General features: G+C 48.5%; 1 protein-coding gene across 5 annotated transcripts in view; it reads left to right on the top strand.

Annotated features, from left to right (window-relative positions):
* Window positions 1–19,277, top strand: part of LOC135912549 (ABC transporter G family member 20-like) — a 157,394-nt gene that overhangs the window by 64,517 nt on the left and 73,600 nt on the right. For all 5 annotated transcript variants that reach the window (XM_065445044.1, XM_065445026.1, XM_065445053.1 and 2 more), the window contains exons 6-7: window positions 14,718–14,816; window positions 16,884–17,077. In XM_065445044.1, the coding sequence (XP_065301116.1) occupies window positions 14,718–14,816; window positions 16,884–17,077 (293 nt within the window). The remainder of the gene's footprint in view (window positions 1–14,717; window positions 14,817–16,883; window positions 17,078–19,277) is intronic.

Below are 19,277 nucleotides of genomic sequence, written 5' to 3'. Positions count from 1 at the left end.
TTGAGTCACTGCGCCACTTACAATGATATTGGCGGCCCACAAGTGGCCTTGCTTTCACGGCGTTGGGCCGTGACTACGCTTCGCAGCACATCCTTCGCGGCTTCGACCGTGGTGATACCTCATACGGACGTGTTTGCGGATGCTCGTGGTATAATGTTCAGCGGACCGATTTCAATGTATGCTCACTGACGTGGAGAGGCAAAGCAGAAGGGTGGGTCTAAAATTTTATCTGCAGAAAACTAAAGTAATGTTTAACACTTTCAGAAGAGAACAGCAGTTTATGATAGGTAGCGAGGCACTGGAAATGGTGAGGGAATACATCTACTTAGGACAGGTAATGACCGCAGATCCAGATCATGAGACAGAAATAATCAGAATAATAAGAATGGGCTGGGGTGCGTTTGACAGGCATTCTCAGATCATGAACAGCAGGTTGCAGTTATCCCTCAAGAGAAAAGTGAATAACGGCTGTGTCTTACCAGTACTCACGTACGGGGCAGAAATCTGGAGGCTTACGAAAAGGCTTCTACTTAAATTGAGGACGACGCAACGAGCTATGGAAAGAAGAATGATGGGTCTAATGTTAGGGATAAGAAAAGAGCAAATTGAGTGAGGGAACAAACGCGAGGTAATGACACCTTAGTCGAAATCAAGAAAAAGATATGGGCATGGGCAGGACATGTAATGAGGACGGAAGATAACCGATGGTCATTAAGGATTACGGACTGGATTCCAAGGGCAGGGAAGCGTATCAGGGGCGGCAGAAAGTTAGGTGGGCGGATGAGATTAAGAAGTTTGCAGGGACAACATGGCCACATTTTGTACATGACCGGGGTAGTTGGAGAAGTATGGGAGAGGCCTTTGCCCTGCAGTGGGCGTAACCAGGCTGATGATGATGATGATGATGATGATGGTGGTGGTGGTGTAGTTCGTTTCTTCTACCAAGGCGTCACTGGCTTTGATGAATACTTCGTTGTTTACGCGAGTCACGTCCTTATTAAGACCGAATCCAATTACTGAACTACTAAAAAGTGAGAGTCTGTAAATATTCTGGGCAGTAAAATAATTCCGCTCCCTACCTAGCCGGTCTTCGCTTGAAATCGTGGCTGGCAACAACGGTATTTGTTAGTTGGCATTTTTCAGCTCAGTCGTTCAGCACGGAACGCTTAAAAAATTGGAGGACGCTTAAGCTTCGCCTTCAAGAGTGGGACGCGACAGCGTTCCCGTCGACCCGCGAAGGGGTATAAGACAATGCGCTACGGCACAGCGATCACTTACGATGCGCCCCGCATCGGACTTAGCGCCCATCTATCACGCGGTGAGCGTCGAGCAACGCAGCGTTCGGCGCGGCAACGAAACGTGCGCCTGAGCGAACGGAACGAACCAAAGAACTCGGTGTCTCGGAGGGGAAACGATCTACGCCAGCCAAACGTCGCGATCGGCACGGGCAGAGAGATAGATAGTAATCTAAAGAAAGGACCGGGAGCACGGCGAAGCGTCGTCAGGGGAGAGGGAGTCCCGCGACGCGCCTGGCAGCGGTCCCAATGCGCGCGCGGCGCGCCTCCTGTTGGGGCAGTGCCGTACATTGAGAGGAGGGGGTCTTCTGTGTTTGCCGCAAGATGGCTCTGCGTGTGCGGAAAGCGCAGAAGAAATGCAGCAGAAACGCACTCCGCAACTCGTGTAATTGTGACTTCTGTACGTTACATGTTCATAATTACCGATATACACCGCAGTATAACTTTCCACGGCTCGTTTCGAAGGCAACACCGCATTCACTAGAGGCGCGTTTGCACCGCTTGGAAGCATCGAACTCGTGGCTGAGTGGTAGCGTCTCCGTCTCACACTCCGGAGACCCTGGTTCGATTCCCACAGGGCCAATCTTGGAAGTTGCTTTTTATTTATGAAGCGCCTGCCGTGATTTATCGCTCACGGTCAACGCCGCAAACGCAAACGCCGACATCGACGCCGACACCGACGACACCGGCTTTTCTGCGACACGAGCTCCTTAACGCTATCGCGTTAATATTTACGGTTTTTGCCATCTGCTGCTCAGTCAGCAAAAATAAGGCGCGGGGGCATTTTAGCGCTCACTCGTGTTGTGGGCGAGTGCCGCCATCGACGTGGCGCGCATTGAGGGTTCACGTGGCCACAAGTATATCTAACTTAACGTGCCCTACTTTGAGGCAGTTAAAAGAACAGGTATAGTAAATTCTATAGCAACAATACACCTAACTCATTAAAAAAAAAACATTGGTTGTTCACCATGCATTGAAGAAGTTTAACTGTGGTGCGGTGAACCTAATTTTCTCCCGGTTTTATATGGTTCTAGCCGGTGGGCTCTAACTATGTGTCCTGGAAACCTACTCTAGCATTTTGCAAGGAAATACGTAGTCATTGAACTCTGATAAACAACAAAGTTTTGAGTATTTTCTTTTTCCTGTGGAGCAAAGTGCACACTTGAGTTGATACTTGCATGGCAAACTGCCTCATACATAGTCATTGAAGTCTGAGGAACAACAAAATTTAAACATTTCCTTTTTCCAGTGGAGCAAAGTGAATGTTTGCGTTGGTGCTTGCATATAAACTGCTCAATACGTAGTAATTGAAGTCTGAAGAACAACGAAGATTAAGCATTTTCTTTTTCATGTGAAGCGAAGTGAACGCTTGAGCTGGTGCTTGCATGCAAACTGCCCCATAGCTAGTGAATGATGTTTGAGGAACAATGAAGTTTAAGCATTTTCTTTTTCCTGTGGAGCAAAGTGAACGCTTGAGTTGGTGACTGCACAGAAAATGCCCCATGCGTAGTGATTGAAGGCTGAGGAACAACAAGGTTTAAGCATTTTCTTTTCCCTGTGGAGCAAAGTGAACGCGTGCGTTGGTGCTTGCACGGAAACTGCCCCATACGTAGTGATTGAAGGCTGAGAAACAACAAGGTTTAAGCATTTTCTTTTCCCTGTGGAGCAAAGTGAACGCTTGCGTTGGTGCTTGCACGGAAACTGCCCCATACGTAGTGATTGAAGGCTGAGGAACAACAAGGTTTAAGCATTTTCTTTTCCCTGTGGAGCAAAGTGAACGCGTGCGTTGGTGCTTGCACGGAAACTGCCCCATACGTAGTGATTGAAGGCTGAGGAACAACAAGGTTTAAGCATTTTCTTTTCCCTGTGGAGCAAAGTGAACGCTTGCGTTGGTGCTTGCACGGAAACTGCCCCATACGTAGTGATTGAAGGCTGAGGAACAACAAGGTTTAAGCATTTTCTTTTCCCTGTGGAGCAAAGTCAACGCTTGCGTTGGTGCTTGCACGGAAACGGCCCCATACGTAGTGATTGAAGACTGAGGAACAACAAGGTTTAAGCATTTTCTTTTCCCTGTGGAGCAAAGTCAACGCTTGCGTTGGTGCTTGCACGGAAATTGCCCCATACGTAGTGATTGAAGGCTGAGGAACAACAAGGTTTAAGCATTTTCTTTTCCCTGTGGAGCAAAGTGAACGCTTGCGTTGGTGCTTGCACGGAAACTGCCCCATACGTAGTGATTGAAGGCTGAGGAACAACAAGGTTTAAGCATTTTCTTTTCCCTGTGGAGCAAAGTGAACGCTTGCGTTGGTGCTTGCACGGAAATTGCCCCATACGTAGTGATTGAAGGCTGAGGAACAACAAGGTTTAAGCATTTTCTTTTCCCTGTGGAGCAAAGTGAACGCTTGCGTTGGTGCTTGCACAGAAACTGCCCCATACGTAGTGATTGAAGACTGAGGAACAACAAGGTTTAAGCATTTTCTTTTCCCTGTGGAGCAAAGTGAACGCGTGCGTTGGTGCTTGCACGGAAACGGCCCCATACGTAGTGATTGAAGACTGAGGAACAACAAGGTTTAAGCATTTTCTTTTCCCTGTGGAGCAAAGTGAACGTGTGCGTTGGTGCTTGCACGGAAACTGCCCCATACGTAGTGATTGAAGGCTGAGGAACAACAAGGTTTAAGCATTTTCTTTTCCCTGTGGAGCAAAGTCAACGCGTGCGTTGGTGCTTGCACGGAAACTGCCCCATACGTAGTGATTGAAGGCTGAGGAACAACAAGGTTTAAGCATTTTCTTTTCCCTGTGGAGCAAAGTGAACGCTTGCGTTGGTGCTTGCACGGAAACTGCCCCATACGTAGTGATTGAAGGCTGAGGAACAACAAGGTTTAAGCATTTTCTTTTCCCTGTGGAGCAAAGTGAACGCTTGCGTTGGTGCTTGCACGGAAACTGCCCCATACGTAGTGATTGAAGGCTGAGGAACAACAAGGTTTAAGCATTTTCTTTTCCCTGTGGAGCAAAGTCAACGCTTGCGTTGGTGCTTGCACGGAAACGGCCCCATACGTAGTGATTGAAGACTGAGGAACAACAAGGTTTAAGCATTTTCTTTTCCCTGTGGAGCAAAGTGAACGCGTGCGTTGGTGCTTGCACGGAAACTGCCCCATACGTAGTGATTGAAGGCTGAGGAACAACAAGGTTTAAGCATTTTCTTTTCCCTGTGGAGCAAAGTGAACGCTTGCGTTGGTGCTTGCACGGAAACTGCCCCATACGTAGTGATTGAAGGCTGAGGAACAACAAGGTTTAAGCATTTTCTTTTCCCTGTGGAGCAAAGTGAACGCTTGCGTTGGTGCTTGCACGGAAATTGCCCCATACGTAGTGATTGAAGGCTGAGGAACAACAAGGTTTAAGCATTTTCTTTTCCCTGTGGAGCAAAGTGAACGCGTGCGTTGGTGCTTGCACGGAAACGGCCCCATACGTAGTGATTGAAGACTGAGGAACAACAAGGTTTAAGCATTTTCTTTTCCTGTGGAGCAAAGTCAACGCTTGCGTTGGTGCTTGCATGGAAACTGCCCCATACGTAGTGATTGAAGGCTGAGGAACAACAAGGTTTAAGCATTTTCTTTTCCCTGTGGAGCAAAGTCAACGCTTGCGTTGGTGCTTGCACGGAAACGGCCCCATACGTAGTGATTGAAGACTGAGGAACAACAAGGTTTAAGCATTTTCTTTTCCCTGTGGAGCAAAGTCAACGCTTGCGTTGGTGCTTGCACGGAAATTGCCCCATACGTAGTGATTGAAGGCTGAGGAACAACAAGGTTCAAGCATTTTCTTTTCCCTGTGGAGCAAAGTGAACGCTTGCGTTGGTGCTTGCACGGAAACTGCCCCATACGTAGTGATTGAAGGCTGAGGAACAACAAGGTTTAAGCATTTTCTTTTCCCTGTGGAGCAAAGTGAACGCTTGCGTTGGTGCTTGCACGGAAATTGCCCCATACGTAGTGATTGAAGGCTGAGGAACAACAAGGTTTAAGCATTTTCTTTTCCCTGTGGAGCAAAGTGAACGCTTGCGTTGGTGCTTGCACGGAAACTGCCCCATACGTAGTGATTGAAGACTGAGGAACAACAAGGTTTAAGCATTTTCTTTTCCCTGTGGAGCAAAGTGAACGCGTGCGTTGGTGCTTGCACGGAAACGGCCCCATACGTAGTGATTGAAGACTGAGGAACAACAAGGTTTAAGCATTTTCTTTTCCCTGTGGAGCAAAGTGAACGCGTGCGTTGGTGCTTGCACGGAAACTGCCCCATACGTAGTGATTGAAGACTGAGGAACAACAAGGTTTAAGCATTTTCTTTTCCCTGTGGAGCAAAGTCAACGCGTGCGTTGGTGCTTGCACGGAAACTGCCCCATACGTAGTGATTGAAGGCTGAGGAACAACAAGGTTTAAGCATTTTCTTTTCCCTGTGGAGCAAAGTGAACGCTTGCGTTGGTGCTTGCACGGAAACTGCCCCATACGTAGTGATTGAAGGCTGAGGAACAACAAGGTTTAAGCATTTTCTTTTCCCTGTGGAGCAAAGTGAACGCTTGCGTTGGTGCTTGCACGGAAACTGCCCCATACGTAGTGATTGAAGGCTGAGGAACAACAAGGTTTAAGCATTTTCTTTTCCCTGTGGAGCAAAGTCAACGCTTGCGTTGGTGCTTGCACGGAAACGGCCCCATACGTAGTGATTGAAGACTGAGGAACAACAAGGTTTAAGCATTTTCTTTTCCCTGTGGAGCAAAGTGAACGCGTGCGTTGGTGCTTGCACGGAAACGGCCCCATACGTAGTGATTGAAGACTGAGGAACAACAAGGTTTAAGCATTTTCTTTTCCCCGTGGAGCAAAGTCAACGCTTGCGTTGGTGCTTGCACGGAAATTGCCCCATACGTAGTGATTGAAGGCTGAGGAACAACAAGGTTTAAGCATTTTCTTTTCCCTGTGGAGCAAAGTGAACGCTTGCGTTGGTGCTTGCACGGAAACTGCCCCATACGTAGTGATTGAAGGCTGAGGAACAACAAGGTTTAAGCATTTTCTTTTCCCTGTGGAGCAAAGTGAACGCTTGCGTTGGTGCTTGCACGGAAACTGCCCCATACGTAGTGATTGAAGGCTGAGGAACAACAAGGTTTAAGCATTTTCTTTTCCCTGTGGAGCAAAGCGAACGCGTGCGTTGGTGCTTGCACGGAAACGGCCCCATACGTAGTGATTGAAGACTGAGGAACAACAAGGTTTAAGCATTTTCTTTTCCCTGTGGAGCAAAGTCAACGCTTGCGTTGGTGCTTGCATGGAAACTGCCCCATACGTAGTGATTGAAGGCTGAGGAACAACAAGGTTTAAGCATTTTCTTTTCCCTGTGGAGCAAAGTCAACGCTTGCGTTGGTGCTTGCACGGAAACGGCCCCATACGTAGTGATTGAAGACTGAGGAACAACAAGGTTTAAGCATTTTCTTTTCCCTGTGGAGCAAAGTCAACGCTTGCGTTGGTGCTTGCACGGAAATTGCCCCATACGTAGTGATTGAAGGCTGAGGGACAACAAGGTTTAAGCATTTTCTTTTCCCTGTGGAGCAAAGTGAACGCTTGCGTTGGTGCTTGCACGGAAACTGCCCCATACGTAGTGATTGAAGGCTGAGGAACAACAAGGTTTAAGCATTTTCTTTTCCCTGTGGAGCAAAGTGAACGCTTGCGTTGGTGCTTGCACGGAAATTGCCCCATACGTAGTGATTGAAGGCTGAGGAACAACAAGGTTTAAGCATTTTCTTTTCCCTGTGGAGCAAAGTGAACGCTTGCGTTGGTGCTTGCACGGAAACTGCCCCATACGTAGTGATTGAAGACTGAGGAACAACAAGGTTTAAGCATTTTCTTTTCCCTCTGGAGCAAAGTGAACGCGTGCGTTGGTGCTTGCACGGAAACGGCCCCATACGTAGTGATTGAAGACTGAGGAACAACAAGGTTTAAGCATTTTCTTTTCCCTGTGGAGCAAAGTGAACGCGTGCGTTGGTGCTTGCACGGAAACTGCCCCATACGTAGTGATTGAAGACTGAGGAACAACAAGGTTTAAGCATTTTCTTTTCCCTGTGGAGCAAAGTCAACGCGTGCGTTGGTGCTTGCACGGAATCTGCCCCATACGTAGTGATTGAAGGCTGAGGAACAACAAGGTTTAAGCATTTTCTTTTCCCTGTGGAGCAAAGTGAACGCGTGCGTTGGTGCTTGCACGGAAACTGCCCCATACGTAGTGATTGAAGGCTGAGGAACAACAAGGTTTAAGCATTTTCTTTTCCCTGTGGAGCAAAGTGAACGCTTGCGTTGGTGCTTGCACGGAAACTGCCCCATACGTAGTGATTGAAGGCTGAGGAACAACAAGGTTTAAGCATTTTCTTTTCCCTGTGGAGCAAAGTCAACGCTTGCGTTGGTGCTTGCACGGAAACGGCCCCATACGTAGTGATTGAAGACTGAGGAACAACAAGGTTTAAGCATTTTCTTTTCCCTGTGGAGCAAAGTCAACGCTTGCGTTGGTGCTTGCACGGAAATTGCCCCATACGTAGTGATTGAAGGCTGAGGAACAACAAGGTTTAAGCATTTTCTTTTCCCTGTGGAGCAAAGTGAACGCTTGCGTTGGTGCTTGCACGGAAACTGCCCCATACGTAGTGATTGAAGGCTGAGGAACAACAAGGTTTAAGCATTTTCTTTTCCCTGTGGAGCAAAGTGAACGCTTGCGTTGGTGCTTGCACGGAAATTGCCCCATACGTAGTGATTGAAGGCTGAGGAACAACAAGGTTTAAGCATTTTCTTTTCCCTGTGGAGCAAAGTGAACGCTTGCGTTGGTGCTTGCACAGAAACTGCCCCATACGTAGTGATTGAAGACTGAGGAACAACAAGGTTTAAGCATTTTCTTTTCCCTGTGGAGCAAAGTGAACGCGTGCGTTGGTGCTTGCACGGAAACGGCCCCATACGTAGTGATTGAAGACTGAGGAACAACAAGGTTTAAGCATTTTCTTTTCCCTGTGGAGCAAAGTGAACGTGTGCGTTGGTGCTTGCACGGAAACTGCCCCATACGTAGTGATTGAAGGCTGAGGAACAACAAGGTTTAAGCATTTTCTTTTCCCTGTGGAGCAAAGTCAACGCGTGCGTTGGTGCTTGCACGGAAACTGCCCCATACGTAGTGATTGAAGGCTGAGGAACAACAAGGTTTAAGCATTTTCTTTTCCCTGTGGAGCAAAGTGAACGCTTGCGTTGGTGCTTGCACGGAAACTGCCCCATACGTAGTGATTGAAGGCTGAGGAACAACAAGGTTTAAGCATTTTCTTTTCCCTGTGGAGCAAAGTGAACGCTTGCGTTGGTGCTTGCACGGAAACTGCCCCATACGTAGTGATTGAAGGCTGAGGAACAACAAGGTTTAAGCATTTTCTTTTCCCTGTGGAGCAAAGTCAACGCTTGCGTTGGTGCTTGCACGGAAACGGCCCCATACGTAGTGATTGAAGACTGAGGAACAACAAGGTTTAAGCATTTTCTTTTCCCTGTGGAGCAAAGTGAACGCGTGCGTTGGTGCTTGCACGGAAACTGCCCCATACGTAGTGATTGAAGGCTGAGGAACAACAAGGTTTAAGCATTTTCTTTTCCCTGTGGAGCAAAGTGAACGCTTGCGTTGGTGCTTGCACGGAAACTGCCCCATACGTAGTGATTGAAGGCTGAGGAACAACAAGGTTTAAGCATTTTCTTTTCCCTGTGGAGCAAAGTGAACGCTTGCGTTGGTGCTTGCACGGAAATTGCCCCATACGTAGTGATTGAAGGCTGAGGAACAACAAGGTTTAAGCATTTTCTTTTCCCTGTGGAGCAAAGTGAACGCGTGCGTTGGTGCTTGCACGGAAACGGCCCCATACGTAGTGATTGAAGACTGAGGAACAACAAGGTTTAAGCATTTTCTTTTCCTGTGGAGCAAAGTCAACGCTTGCGTTGGTGCTTGCATGGAAACTGCCCCATACGTAGTGATTGAAGGCTGAGGAACAACAAGGTTTAAGCATTTTCTTTTCCCTGTGGAGCAAAGTCAACGCTTGCGTTGGTGCTTGCACGGAAACGGCCCCATACGTAGTGATTGAAGACTGAGGAACAACAAGGTTTAAGCATTTTCTTTTCCCTGTGGAGCAAAGTCAACGCTTGCGTTGGTGCTTGCACGGAAATTGCCCCATACGTAGTGATTGAAGGCTGAGGAACAACAAGGTTCAAGCATTTTCTTTTCCCTGTGGAGCAAAGTGAACGCTTGCGTTGGTGCTTGCACGGAAACTGCCCCATACGTAGTGATTGAAGGCTGAGGAACAACAAGGTTTAAGCATTTTCTTTTCCCTGTGGAGCAAAGTGAACGCTTGCGTTGGTGCTTGCACGGAAATTGCCCCATACGTAGTGATTGAAGGCTGAGGAACAACAAGGTTTAAGCATTTTCTTTTCCCTGTGGAGCAAAGTGAACGCTTGCGTTGGTGCTTGCACGGAAACTGCCCCATACGTAGTGATTGAAGACTGAGGAACAACAAGGTTTAAGCATTTTCTTTTCCCTGTGGAGCAAAGTGAACGCGTGCGTTGGTGCTTGCACGGAAACGGCCCCATACGTAGTGATTGAAGACTGAGGAACAACAAGGTTTAAGCATTTTCTTTTCCCTGTGGAGCAAAGTGAACGCGTGCGTTGGTGCTTGCACGGAAACTGCCCCATACGTAGTGATTGAAGACTGAGGAACAACAAGGTTTAAGCATTTTCTTTTCCCTGTGGAGCAAAGTCAACGCGTGCGTTGGTGCTTGCACGGAAACTGCCCCATACGTAGTGATTGAAGGCTGAGGAACAACAAGGTTTAAGCATTTTCTTTTCCCTGTGGAGCAAAGTGAACGCTTGCGTTGGTGCTTGCACGGAAACTGCCCCATACGTAGTGATTGAAGGCTGAGGAACAACAAGGTTTAAGCATTTTCTTTTCCCTGTGGAGCAAAGTGAACGCTTGCGTTGGTGCTTGCACGGAAACTGCCCCATACGTAGTGATTGAAGGCTGAGGAACAACAAGGTTTAAGCATTTTCTTTTCCCTGTGGAGCAAAGTCAACGCTTGCGTTGGTGCTTGCACGGAAACGGCCCCATACGTAGTGATTGAAGACTGAGGAACAACAAGGTTTAAGCATTTTCTTTTCCCTGTGGAGCAAAGTGAACGCGTGCGTTGGTGCTTGCACGGAAACGGCCCCATACGTAGTGATTGAAGACTGAGGAACAACAAGGTTTAAGCATTTTCTTTTCCCCGTGGAGCAAAGTCAACGCTTGCGTTGGTGCTTGCACGGAAATTGCCCCATACGTAGTGATTGAAGGTTGAGGAACAACAAGGTTTAAGCATTTTCTTTTCCCTGTGGAGCAAAGTGAACGCTTGCGTTGGTGCTTGCACGGAAACTGCCCCATACGTAGTGATTGAAGGCTGAGGAACAACAAGGTTTAAGCATTTTCTTTTCCCTGTGGAGCAAAGTGAACGCTTGCGTTGGTGCTTGCACGGAAACTGCCCCATACGTAGTGATTGAAGGCTGAGGAACAACAAGGTTTAAGCATTTTCTTTTCCCTGTGGAGCAAAGCGAACGCGTGCGTTGGTGCTTGCACGGAAACGGCCCCATACGTAGTGATTGAAGACTGAGGAACAACAAGGTTTAAGCATTTTCTTTTCCCTGTGGAGCAAAGTCAACGCTTGCGTTGGTGCTTGCATGGAAACTGCCCCATACGTAGTGATTGAAGGCTGAGGAACAACAAGGTTTAAGCATTTTCTTTTCCCTGTGGAGCAAAGTCAACGCTTGCGTTGGTGCTTGCACGGAAACGGCCCCATACGTAGTGATTGAAGACTGAGGAACAACAAGGTTTAAGCATTTTCTTTTCCCTGTGGAGCAAAGTCAACGCTTGCGTTGGTGCTTGCACGGAAATTGCCCCATACGTAGTGATTGAAGGCTGAGGGACAACAAGGTTTAAGCATTTTCTTTTCCCTGTGGAGCAAAGTGAACGCTTGCGTTGGTGCTTGCACGGAAACTGCCCCATACGTAGTGATTGAAGGCTGAGGAACAACAAGGTTTAAGCATTTTCTTTTCCCTGTGGAGCAAAGTGAACGCTTGCGTTGGTGCTTGCACGGAAATTGCCCCATACGTAGTGATTGAAGGCTGAGGAACAACAAGGTTTAAGCATTTTCTTTTCCCTGTGGAGCAAAGTGAACGCTTGCGTTGGTGCTTGCACGGAAACTGCCCCATACGTAGTGATTGAAGACTGAGGAACAACAAGGTTTAAGCATTTTCTTTTCCCTCTGGAGCAAAGTGAACGCGTGCGTTGGTGCTTGCACGGAAACGGCCCCATACGTAGTGATTGAAGACTGAGGAACAACAAGGTTTAAGCATTTTCTTTTCCCTGTGGAGCAAAGTGAACGCGTGCGTTGGTGCTTGCACGGAAACTGCCCCATACGTAGTGATTGAAGACTGAGGAACAACAAGGTTTAAGCATTTTCTTTTCCCTGTGGAGCAAAGTCAACGCGTGCGTTGGTGCTTGCACGGAATCTGCCCCATACGTAGTGATTGAAGGCTGAGGAACAACAAGGTTTAAGCATTTTCTTTTCCCTGTGGAGCAAAGTGAACGCTTGCGTTGGTGCTTGCACGGAAACTGCCCCATACGTAGTGATTGAAGGCTGAGGAACAACAAGGTTTAAGCATTTTCTTTTCCCTGTGGAGCAAAGTGAACGCTTGCGTTGGTGCTTGCACGGAAACTGCCCCATACGTAGTGATTGAAGGCTGAGGAACAACAAGGTTTAAGCATTTTCTTTTCCCTGTGGAGCAAAGTCAACGCTTGCGTTGGTGCTTGCACGGAAACGGCCCCATACGTAGTGATTGAAGACTGAGGAACAACAAGGTTTAAGCATTTTCTTTTCCCTGTGGAGCAAAGTGAACGCGTGCGTTGGTGCTTGCACGGAAACTGCCCCATACGTAGTGATTGAAGGCTGAGGAACAACAAGGTTTAAGCATTTTCTTTTCCCTGTGGAGCAAAGTGAACGCTTGCGTTGGTGCTTGCACGGAAACTGCCCCATACGTAGTGATTGAAGGCTGAGGAACAACAAGGTTTAAGCATTTTCTTTTCCCTGTGGAGCAAAGTGAACGCTTGCGTTGGTGCTTGCACGGAAATTGCCCCATACGTAGTGATTGAAGGCTGAGGAACAACAAGGTTTAAGCATTTTCTTTTCCCTGTGGAGCAAAGTGAACGCGTGCGTTGGTGCTTGCACGGAAACGGCCCCATACGTAGTGATTGAAGACTGAGGAACAACAAGGTTTAAGCATTTTCTTTTCCCTGTGGAGCAAAGTCAACGCTTGCGTTGGTGCTTGCACGGAAATTGCCCCATACGTAGTGATTGAAGGCTGAGGAACAACAAGGTTTAAGCATTTTCTTTTCCCTGTGGAGCAAAGTGAACGCTTGCGTTGGTGCTTGCACGGAAACTGCCCCATACGTAGTGATTGAAGGCTGAGGAACAACAAGGTTTAAGCATTTTCTTTTCCCTGTGGAGCAAAGTGAACGCTTGCGTTGGTGCTTGCACGGAAACTGCCCCATACGTAGTGATTGAAGGCTGAGGAACAACAAGGTTTAAGCATTTTCTTTTCCCTGTGGAGCAAAGTGAACGCTTGCGTTGGTGCTTGCACGGAAACTGCCCCATACGTAGTGATTGAAGGCTGAGGAACAACAAGGTTTAAGCATTTTCTTTTCCCTGTGGAGCAAAGTGAACGCGTGCGTTGGTGCTTGCACGGAAACGGCCCCATACGTAGTGATTGAAGACTGAGGAACAACAAGGTTTAAGCATTTTCTTTTCCCTGTGGAGCAAAGTCAACGCTTGCGTTGGTGCTTGCACGGAAATTGCCCCATACGTAGTGATTGAAGGCTGAGGAACAACAAGGTTTAAGCATTTTCTTTTCCCTGTGGAGCAAAGTGAACGCGTGCGTTGGTGCTTGCACGGAAACGGCCCCATACGTAGTGATTGAAGACTGAGGAACAATAAGGTTTAAGCATTTTATTTTCCCTGTGGAGCAAAGTCAACGCTTGCGTTGGTGCTTGCACGGAAATTGCCCCATACGTAGTGATTGAAGGCTGAGGAACAACAAGGTTTAAGCATTTTCTTTTCCCTGTGGAGCAAAGTGAACGCTTGCGTTGGTGCTTGCACGGAAATTGCCCCATACGTAGTGATTGAAGGCTGAGGAACAACAAGGTTTAAGCATTTTCTTTTCCCTGTGGAGCAAAGTGAACGCGTGCGTTGGTGCTTGCACGGAAACGGCCCCATACGTAGTGATTGAAGACTGAGGAACAACAAGGTTTAAGCATTTTCTTTTCCCTGTGGAGCAAAGTCAACGCTTGCGTTGGTGCTTGCACGGAAATTGCCCCATACGTAGTGATTGAAGGCTGAGGAACAACAAGGTTTAAGCATTTTCTTTTCCCTGTGGAGCAAAGTGAACGCTTGCGTTGGTGCTTGCACGGAAACTGCCCCATACGTAGTGATTGAAGGCTGAGGAACAACAAGGTTTAAGCATTTTCTTTTCCCTGTGGAGCAAAGTGAACGCTTGCGTTGGTGCTTGCACGGAAACTGCCCCATACGTAGTGATTGAAGGCTGAGGAACAACAAGGTTTAAGCATTTTCTTTTCCCTGTGGAGCAAAGTGAACGCTTGCGTTGGTGCTTGCACGGAAACTGCCCCATACGTAGTGATTGAAGGCTGAGGAACAACAAGGTTTATGCATTTTCTTTTCCCTGTGGAGCAAAGTGAACGCTTGCGTTGGTGCTTGCACGGAAACTGCCCCATACGTAGTGATTGAAGGCTGAGGAACAACAAGGTTTAAGCATTTTCTTTTCCCTGTGGAGCAAAGTCAACGCTTGCGTTGGTGCTTGCACGGAAATTGCCCCATACGTAGTGATTGAAGGCTGAGGAACAACAAGGTTTAAGCATTTTCTTTTCCCTGTGGAGCAAAGTCAACGCTTGCGTTGGTGCTTGCACGGAAACTGCCCCATACGTAGTGATTGAAGGCTGAGGAACAACAAGGTTTAAGCATTTTCTTTTCCCTGTGGAGCAAAGTGAACGCGTGCGTTGGTGCTTGCACGGAAACTGCCCCATACGTAGTGATTGAAGACTGAGGAACAACAAGGTTTAAGCATTTTCTTTTTCCTGTGGAGCAACGTGAACGCTTGAGTTGGTGGTTGCATGCAAACTGCCCCGAAAAAAAGAACACTTCACTGACAGGCTCAGAACACGATAACGAAGGGCGCGAAACCAAAGTTAGCAACGCGAGTATACATGGCCACCTATCTCGAGCACGCGGGTGCAAACGCCTTAAACCTTTTCGAGTTCGATTTGTGAGTGAGCGTCGGATGATGTCGATCCAACTGTTCGCGCAGGTGGGAATCATGCGCAACGCCAAGATCTGGTGCGAGAAGCCGCCTGAGGAGCTAATCAGCTTGTACGGACCGGGCACGCTGTCCGACGCCTACCTCAAGGTGAGCTCTCGCACTGTCGCTGTGCAGGATGTGCAGCACCACGCTTCCCGATTCTCGCTCTTCCCTCGCGGGAGAAAAGAATCCGAGGGACTCTTGCTTTTAGCCAAGTAAAGAACCCGTGAAGTCGAGAGACAATGAAGCGAAGGAAAGTATTTGGAGGGACACTAAAGCCAAATCAGCTGAGATTGATAAAACATTTCTTTAAAAGTGTGTAATCGTTGATTCCGCCGTAACAGGTTGAATATTAGAAGAGAAAAAAGCGCTCTGAGTTACAATTTTGAAATTTGCGCTGAAGCCCTGGGGCCTGGGCATTAGTGTGACGTGACGGATTGCAAAGTATTATGTCGTATTCCGGCCATCGTGGTTCAGTAAAAGTTCTTGAATCTTCCTATGTTCAGTGTTTCTCTCTTTTAGAATATGATGTCAGCTATATTGGCCGGTAAATATTTAACTAGATCGGAGGAGACAGCGTCAGAGTTCATCACGTTACGGTGAGCTAGGGCGGGAATTTCCTGGGGGCGTCGCTCACCTTCTTTTGTTATTGCCTCATTTTTTTTTGGCTTTCCAAGAATGTTCTGGCAGTAAGAGTTGCACTTCTGGTATTGTGAAAGGATAATTTGCTAACACGTGTCAAACCACATTTCCGTTGGTAACCCTCTAAGCTTTCCTCTGAGGCAAACTATTCTTTATTTTACTAAAATGTCCATCCAAGTAAAGGGTTACCTTTGCGTGAATTCTAATATACCCAATCAAGAAAAAGGAAAACAAGGGTCGAAGTACTGACGAGTTACCACCGGAGGGATCGAATAACTGTGGCTCTCGTAACGTGTGTGGTGCCCTGCCAACGGCTTTCCTCACGTTCACTTTTCAAGTTCTGATGCATACCAGATATACACGTGCGACCTGAAATTGTGAGTACCGTTTGTGCCGGAGGGTGTCGAACATTCAGTTGTCCACGGGCGTTCTGTAATACGTGATTTTGCCAGCAGGCCACTTGGTTATTCAACCTTTACCTCTGCCTCACCGCATCGAGGCTTCTCAAGTTGAGACTCTCGCTATGCAATGAACGAGAAGGATCAGGCGAACACAGGAGCTTTATTTAGTAACAACCGTGTTAGGCCAGCAATAATTCCGATGAAAGCGCGTAATGATTGTTTTTTTACTGAAACTACGGGACACTTAAGGCGCACTCCAGGCACCGCCGTGCAGTCACCATACGGACGCTGATGCGTATATGGAAAAGCTCGGACGGTCTCGAGAGGTGCGCAGCGGGTTTGGCTGCAAAAGCGGCGCTGCTGGCGTGAGCCTTGTGCGCGTACGCGATAACGTTTCTGCTGAACAGCTGCGTCCGTAAATCCTCGCCGTGACGCACGCACTGGTCTGAGCAGAGCAGACAGCCAAGCCACCTTTCGGGCATGGACGGTGCTTTTCAGTCGGTCTCGTGTCGTGCGCCCTCTATAAGCGCGATGCTAGGTCACTGTTCCTGCTGCTAGGTAGCAGATGTCTAATGGGCTGCGTCGCCGTATATTGCCTTCGCGTATGCTAAAACACCGCGTGAGGAGCTCGAACACGGCGCTAAACCATGCAATTGCTTTCAATGCTTCGCAAATGGGCAAAACTTCTAATTTTGCTGACACGCGTCCTTATATACATAAGGGTTGACTTATGAATACATGAAATGACGGAACAGAGAAGCATACCGTCGCTTGATAGAAAACCAACAACCTCAACCAGTTAAGCTTACGGCATCTAGCGTTGACAAGAGCGAGTTACCATACCCCGCGACTCACGAAACAACTCGGACAGCCTCAAGATTAGCACGTGAGGTGGAGCTGGGGAGTAGCCGAGATGTCAGCGTTACTGCGGAAGCAGAGCGGCTGAACGTGATGAGCCAGCCCAAACAACAGAGCCCAAAATGAGCCAACTAGAATTGCCAGCTGTTCGTCACAAAGCGCCGTAAAAGCGCGTAGATTTGCAGCATATAGCGCGTGGCAGCGCCGAACGCGAGTTCTCTCTGCTTTTGGCGGCGGAGAAGGTGCAGCTCACGTACAGCCTTCCGTCCGGCAGGTGTGCCGCCGCCTGGACTTCCCCGACGACAAGGACCCTTCGCCGCCTCCGCAGCCGGTGCAGCCACTCGAGGTGAAGCTGGCCACCATTCCGGACGCCATGTTGACTTGGAAGAACTGGGCATCGGTGCGCTCCGTCACCCGGGTTCGGGCACTGGTCGCCAAGAACCTGCTCAAGATCATGCGCCGACTCGTGTGCGTGCACGCTGGCTTGCGCCACTGCGAATGTCCGAAAGTGGAGCGAAATGAAAAAACACAACCGTTATACAGAAAGCTTACGTCCTATGCCCGTAAACGATCTCAAATGAATGTGAAAGGCAGGGAAACCCGCCCGCGCGCAGCAGCGCGCCGTAGGGAAAAAAATGTGGTATATGGCGCAGAGCGAATAGATCAGCACAGTGAAGTGTTTTTCCTCTTATGTCTGTTTCACTAATGTATGTATATATATTGTCGCAACATCCAAACAGGGGTTGTAGAGCAGGAGGCACAGTAGCACGTCGCCGTTTTAAATATGAGTGGAATCGCGACTTCTTCACGGCGCATGTACAGATACGCTCGTGCACACTCGCATTGTCCTTTTCTTCAATGCGGTACAGGCGCGGCTATATATATATATATATATATATATATATATATATATATATATATATATATATATATATATATATATATATATATATACATACATACATACATACATACATACATACATACATACATACATGCATACATACATACATACATACATACACTGAGCACGATGCATGACTGACTCTTTTTCATCTCTACACATCATCACTTGTACAAATTTCTTATCTGTAATTATCATAATCAGCCGCACAGCTTGTTCTTTTTCGTCGTTGCTCGAGCTCGGATGGTTTAAATGGTTCCTTATAAGCGGTGGAAGGTGCTTTCGCTCCCCGCGTCCTCTCGCCCTTCTCACTGGAGCTCCGCTCGGATCGCCGCATACCACCTATTGCCATGCTTGCTCCAGACAATCCGAGCACGTCCGATACTACCACTCCAGCACAACCTTCGCCATCCGTCGTGGCCGTCCACAACAGCCGCCGTGACCCACCAGTCTTCGCTGGTCTGCGGGGAGACGATGTCGAGTAATGGCTCTAAAACTAGAACCTGGCAAGCGACTTCAATCAGTGGGATAATTCACAGAAGTTGCACAATGTCCCCTTCTACCTCACTAATGTCGCGAAAACCTGGTTTTGGAACTATCAGCCTGATGAGACTGGGAAACGTTCACGCCGCTACTTCGTCAGATCTTCGGCGCTTCCGCTGTCCGCACTGAGGTCGCGAAGAAGAAGCTCGGTGAGCGCATCCAGTTCCTGGGGGAATCGTACATATCCTACACGGAGGATTTGCTAGCTTTGTGCAAACGTGTCAACGCCACCATGTCCCAGACCGACCGCATGCGGCATGTTATTAAAGGCATAAATATCGTCGCCTTTAATGCACTCGCCACACAAAATCCTGCTAGCATCCACGATGTAATAGCCACTTGCCGGAGCCTAGAGGAACTTCAATCTCTACGGCTACGCACGGATAACACAGAACTTCGGTTGGCTTCAGCAGTAGAATTGCGCATGATCTTACCTGATATCGTTCGGGAGGAACTTCACGGGCGGTGCTCTTCCTGTGCGCCAGAACCTGGCGCCGCCCGGCTTACGCAACATGATCAAGCAAGAGGTCGCGTCGCCTCTGCGTCGCGTCTAACGTTCTCCGACGGCCCCTGCACTCCTTCGGTGCCAACATGCGCCGACGTCGCGATGCTCTCTCCGGTCACCGCGGCCCCTGAACAAATGGACCACTATGTCCCTGTGGCTTCATTCTCGCCACCAGTGCGTGTTCAGCCTTACCGCTCCGCTCTGCTTCCTGTTCAACCCATTTGCTACTACTGTGGCTACCGCGGGCATATCTCCCGGTTCTGTCGACGGCGTCCACAGGCTGAGCAACGTGGTTATATATCCGAAAAGCGAATAGGCGTCCGTCCAGCAACGGGCTCTCAGAGAACTTCCTACCGCTCTTCTTTTCACCGATCACCCTCTCCTCCGTACCCTACCAACACGCCTTTGAATTCTCGAGAATCTCGCCTCAGGTCGCCTTCTCCACGTCCTCGTTCCGTATCACCGCTCCGACCTGCTCCTCATGTCTCCAACGCTCACTCGGAAAACTCCCTGATGCGCAGTTTTAGGAGGGGAAACTGCGTCCCCCGGACAGCTTACATATCCTCCAGAACGACCACCGAACTTGTTGTCAGTGGTTGCGGAAGGTGTTCCCGTCGAAGCTCTCATTGACAGAGGTGCCGCCATTTCGATTATTCGGGCAGACTTTTGTTCCCGCCTGCGGAAAGCGATGACGCCTTATTGCGGTCCGTCGCTTC

The sequence above is a fragment of the Dermacentor albipictus genome, chromosome 1, assembly GCF_038994185.2.
Source record: "Dermacentor albipictus isolate Rhodes 1998 colony chromosome 1, USDA_Dalb.pri_finalv2, whole genome shotgun sequence".
NCBI lineage: Eukaryota > Metazoa > Arthropoda > Arachnida > Ixodida > Ixodidae > Dermacentor > Dermacentor albipictus.
The sequence above is the reverse complement of the archived record's forward strand: the minus strand, read 5'-3'. Positions and strand labels throughout refer to the sequence as shown.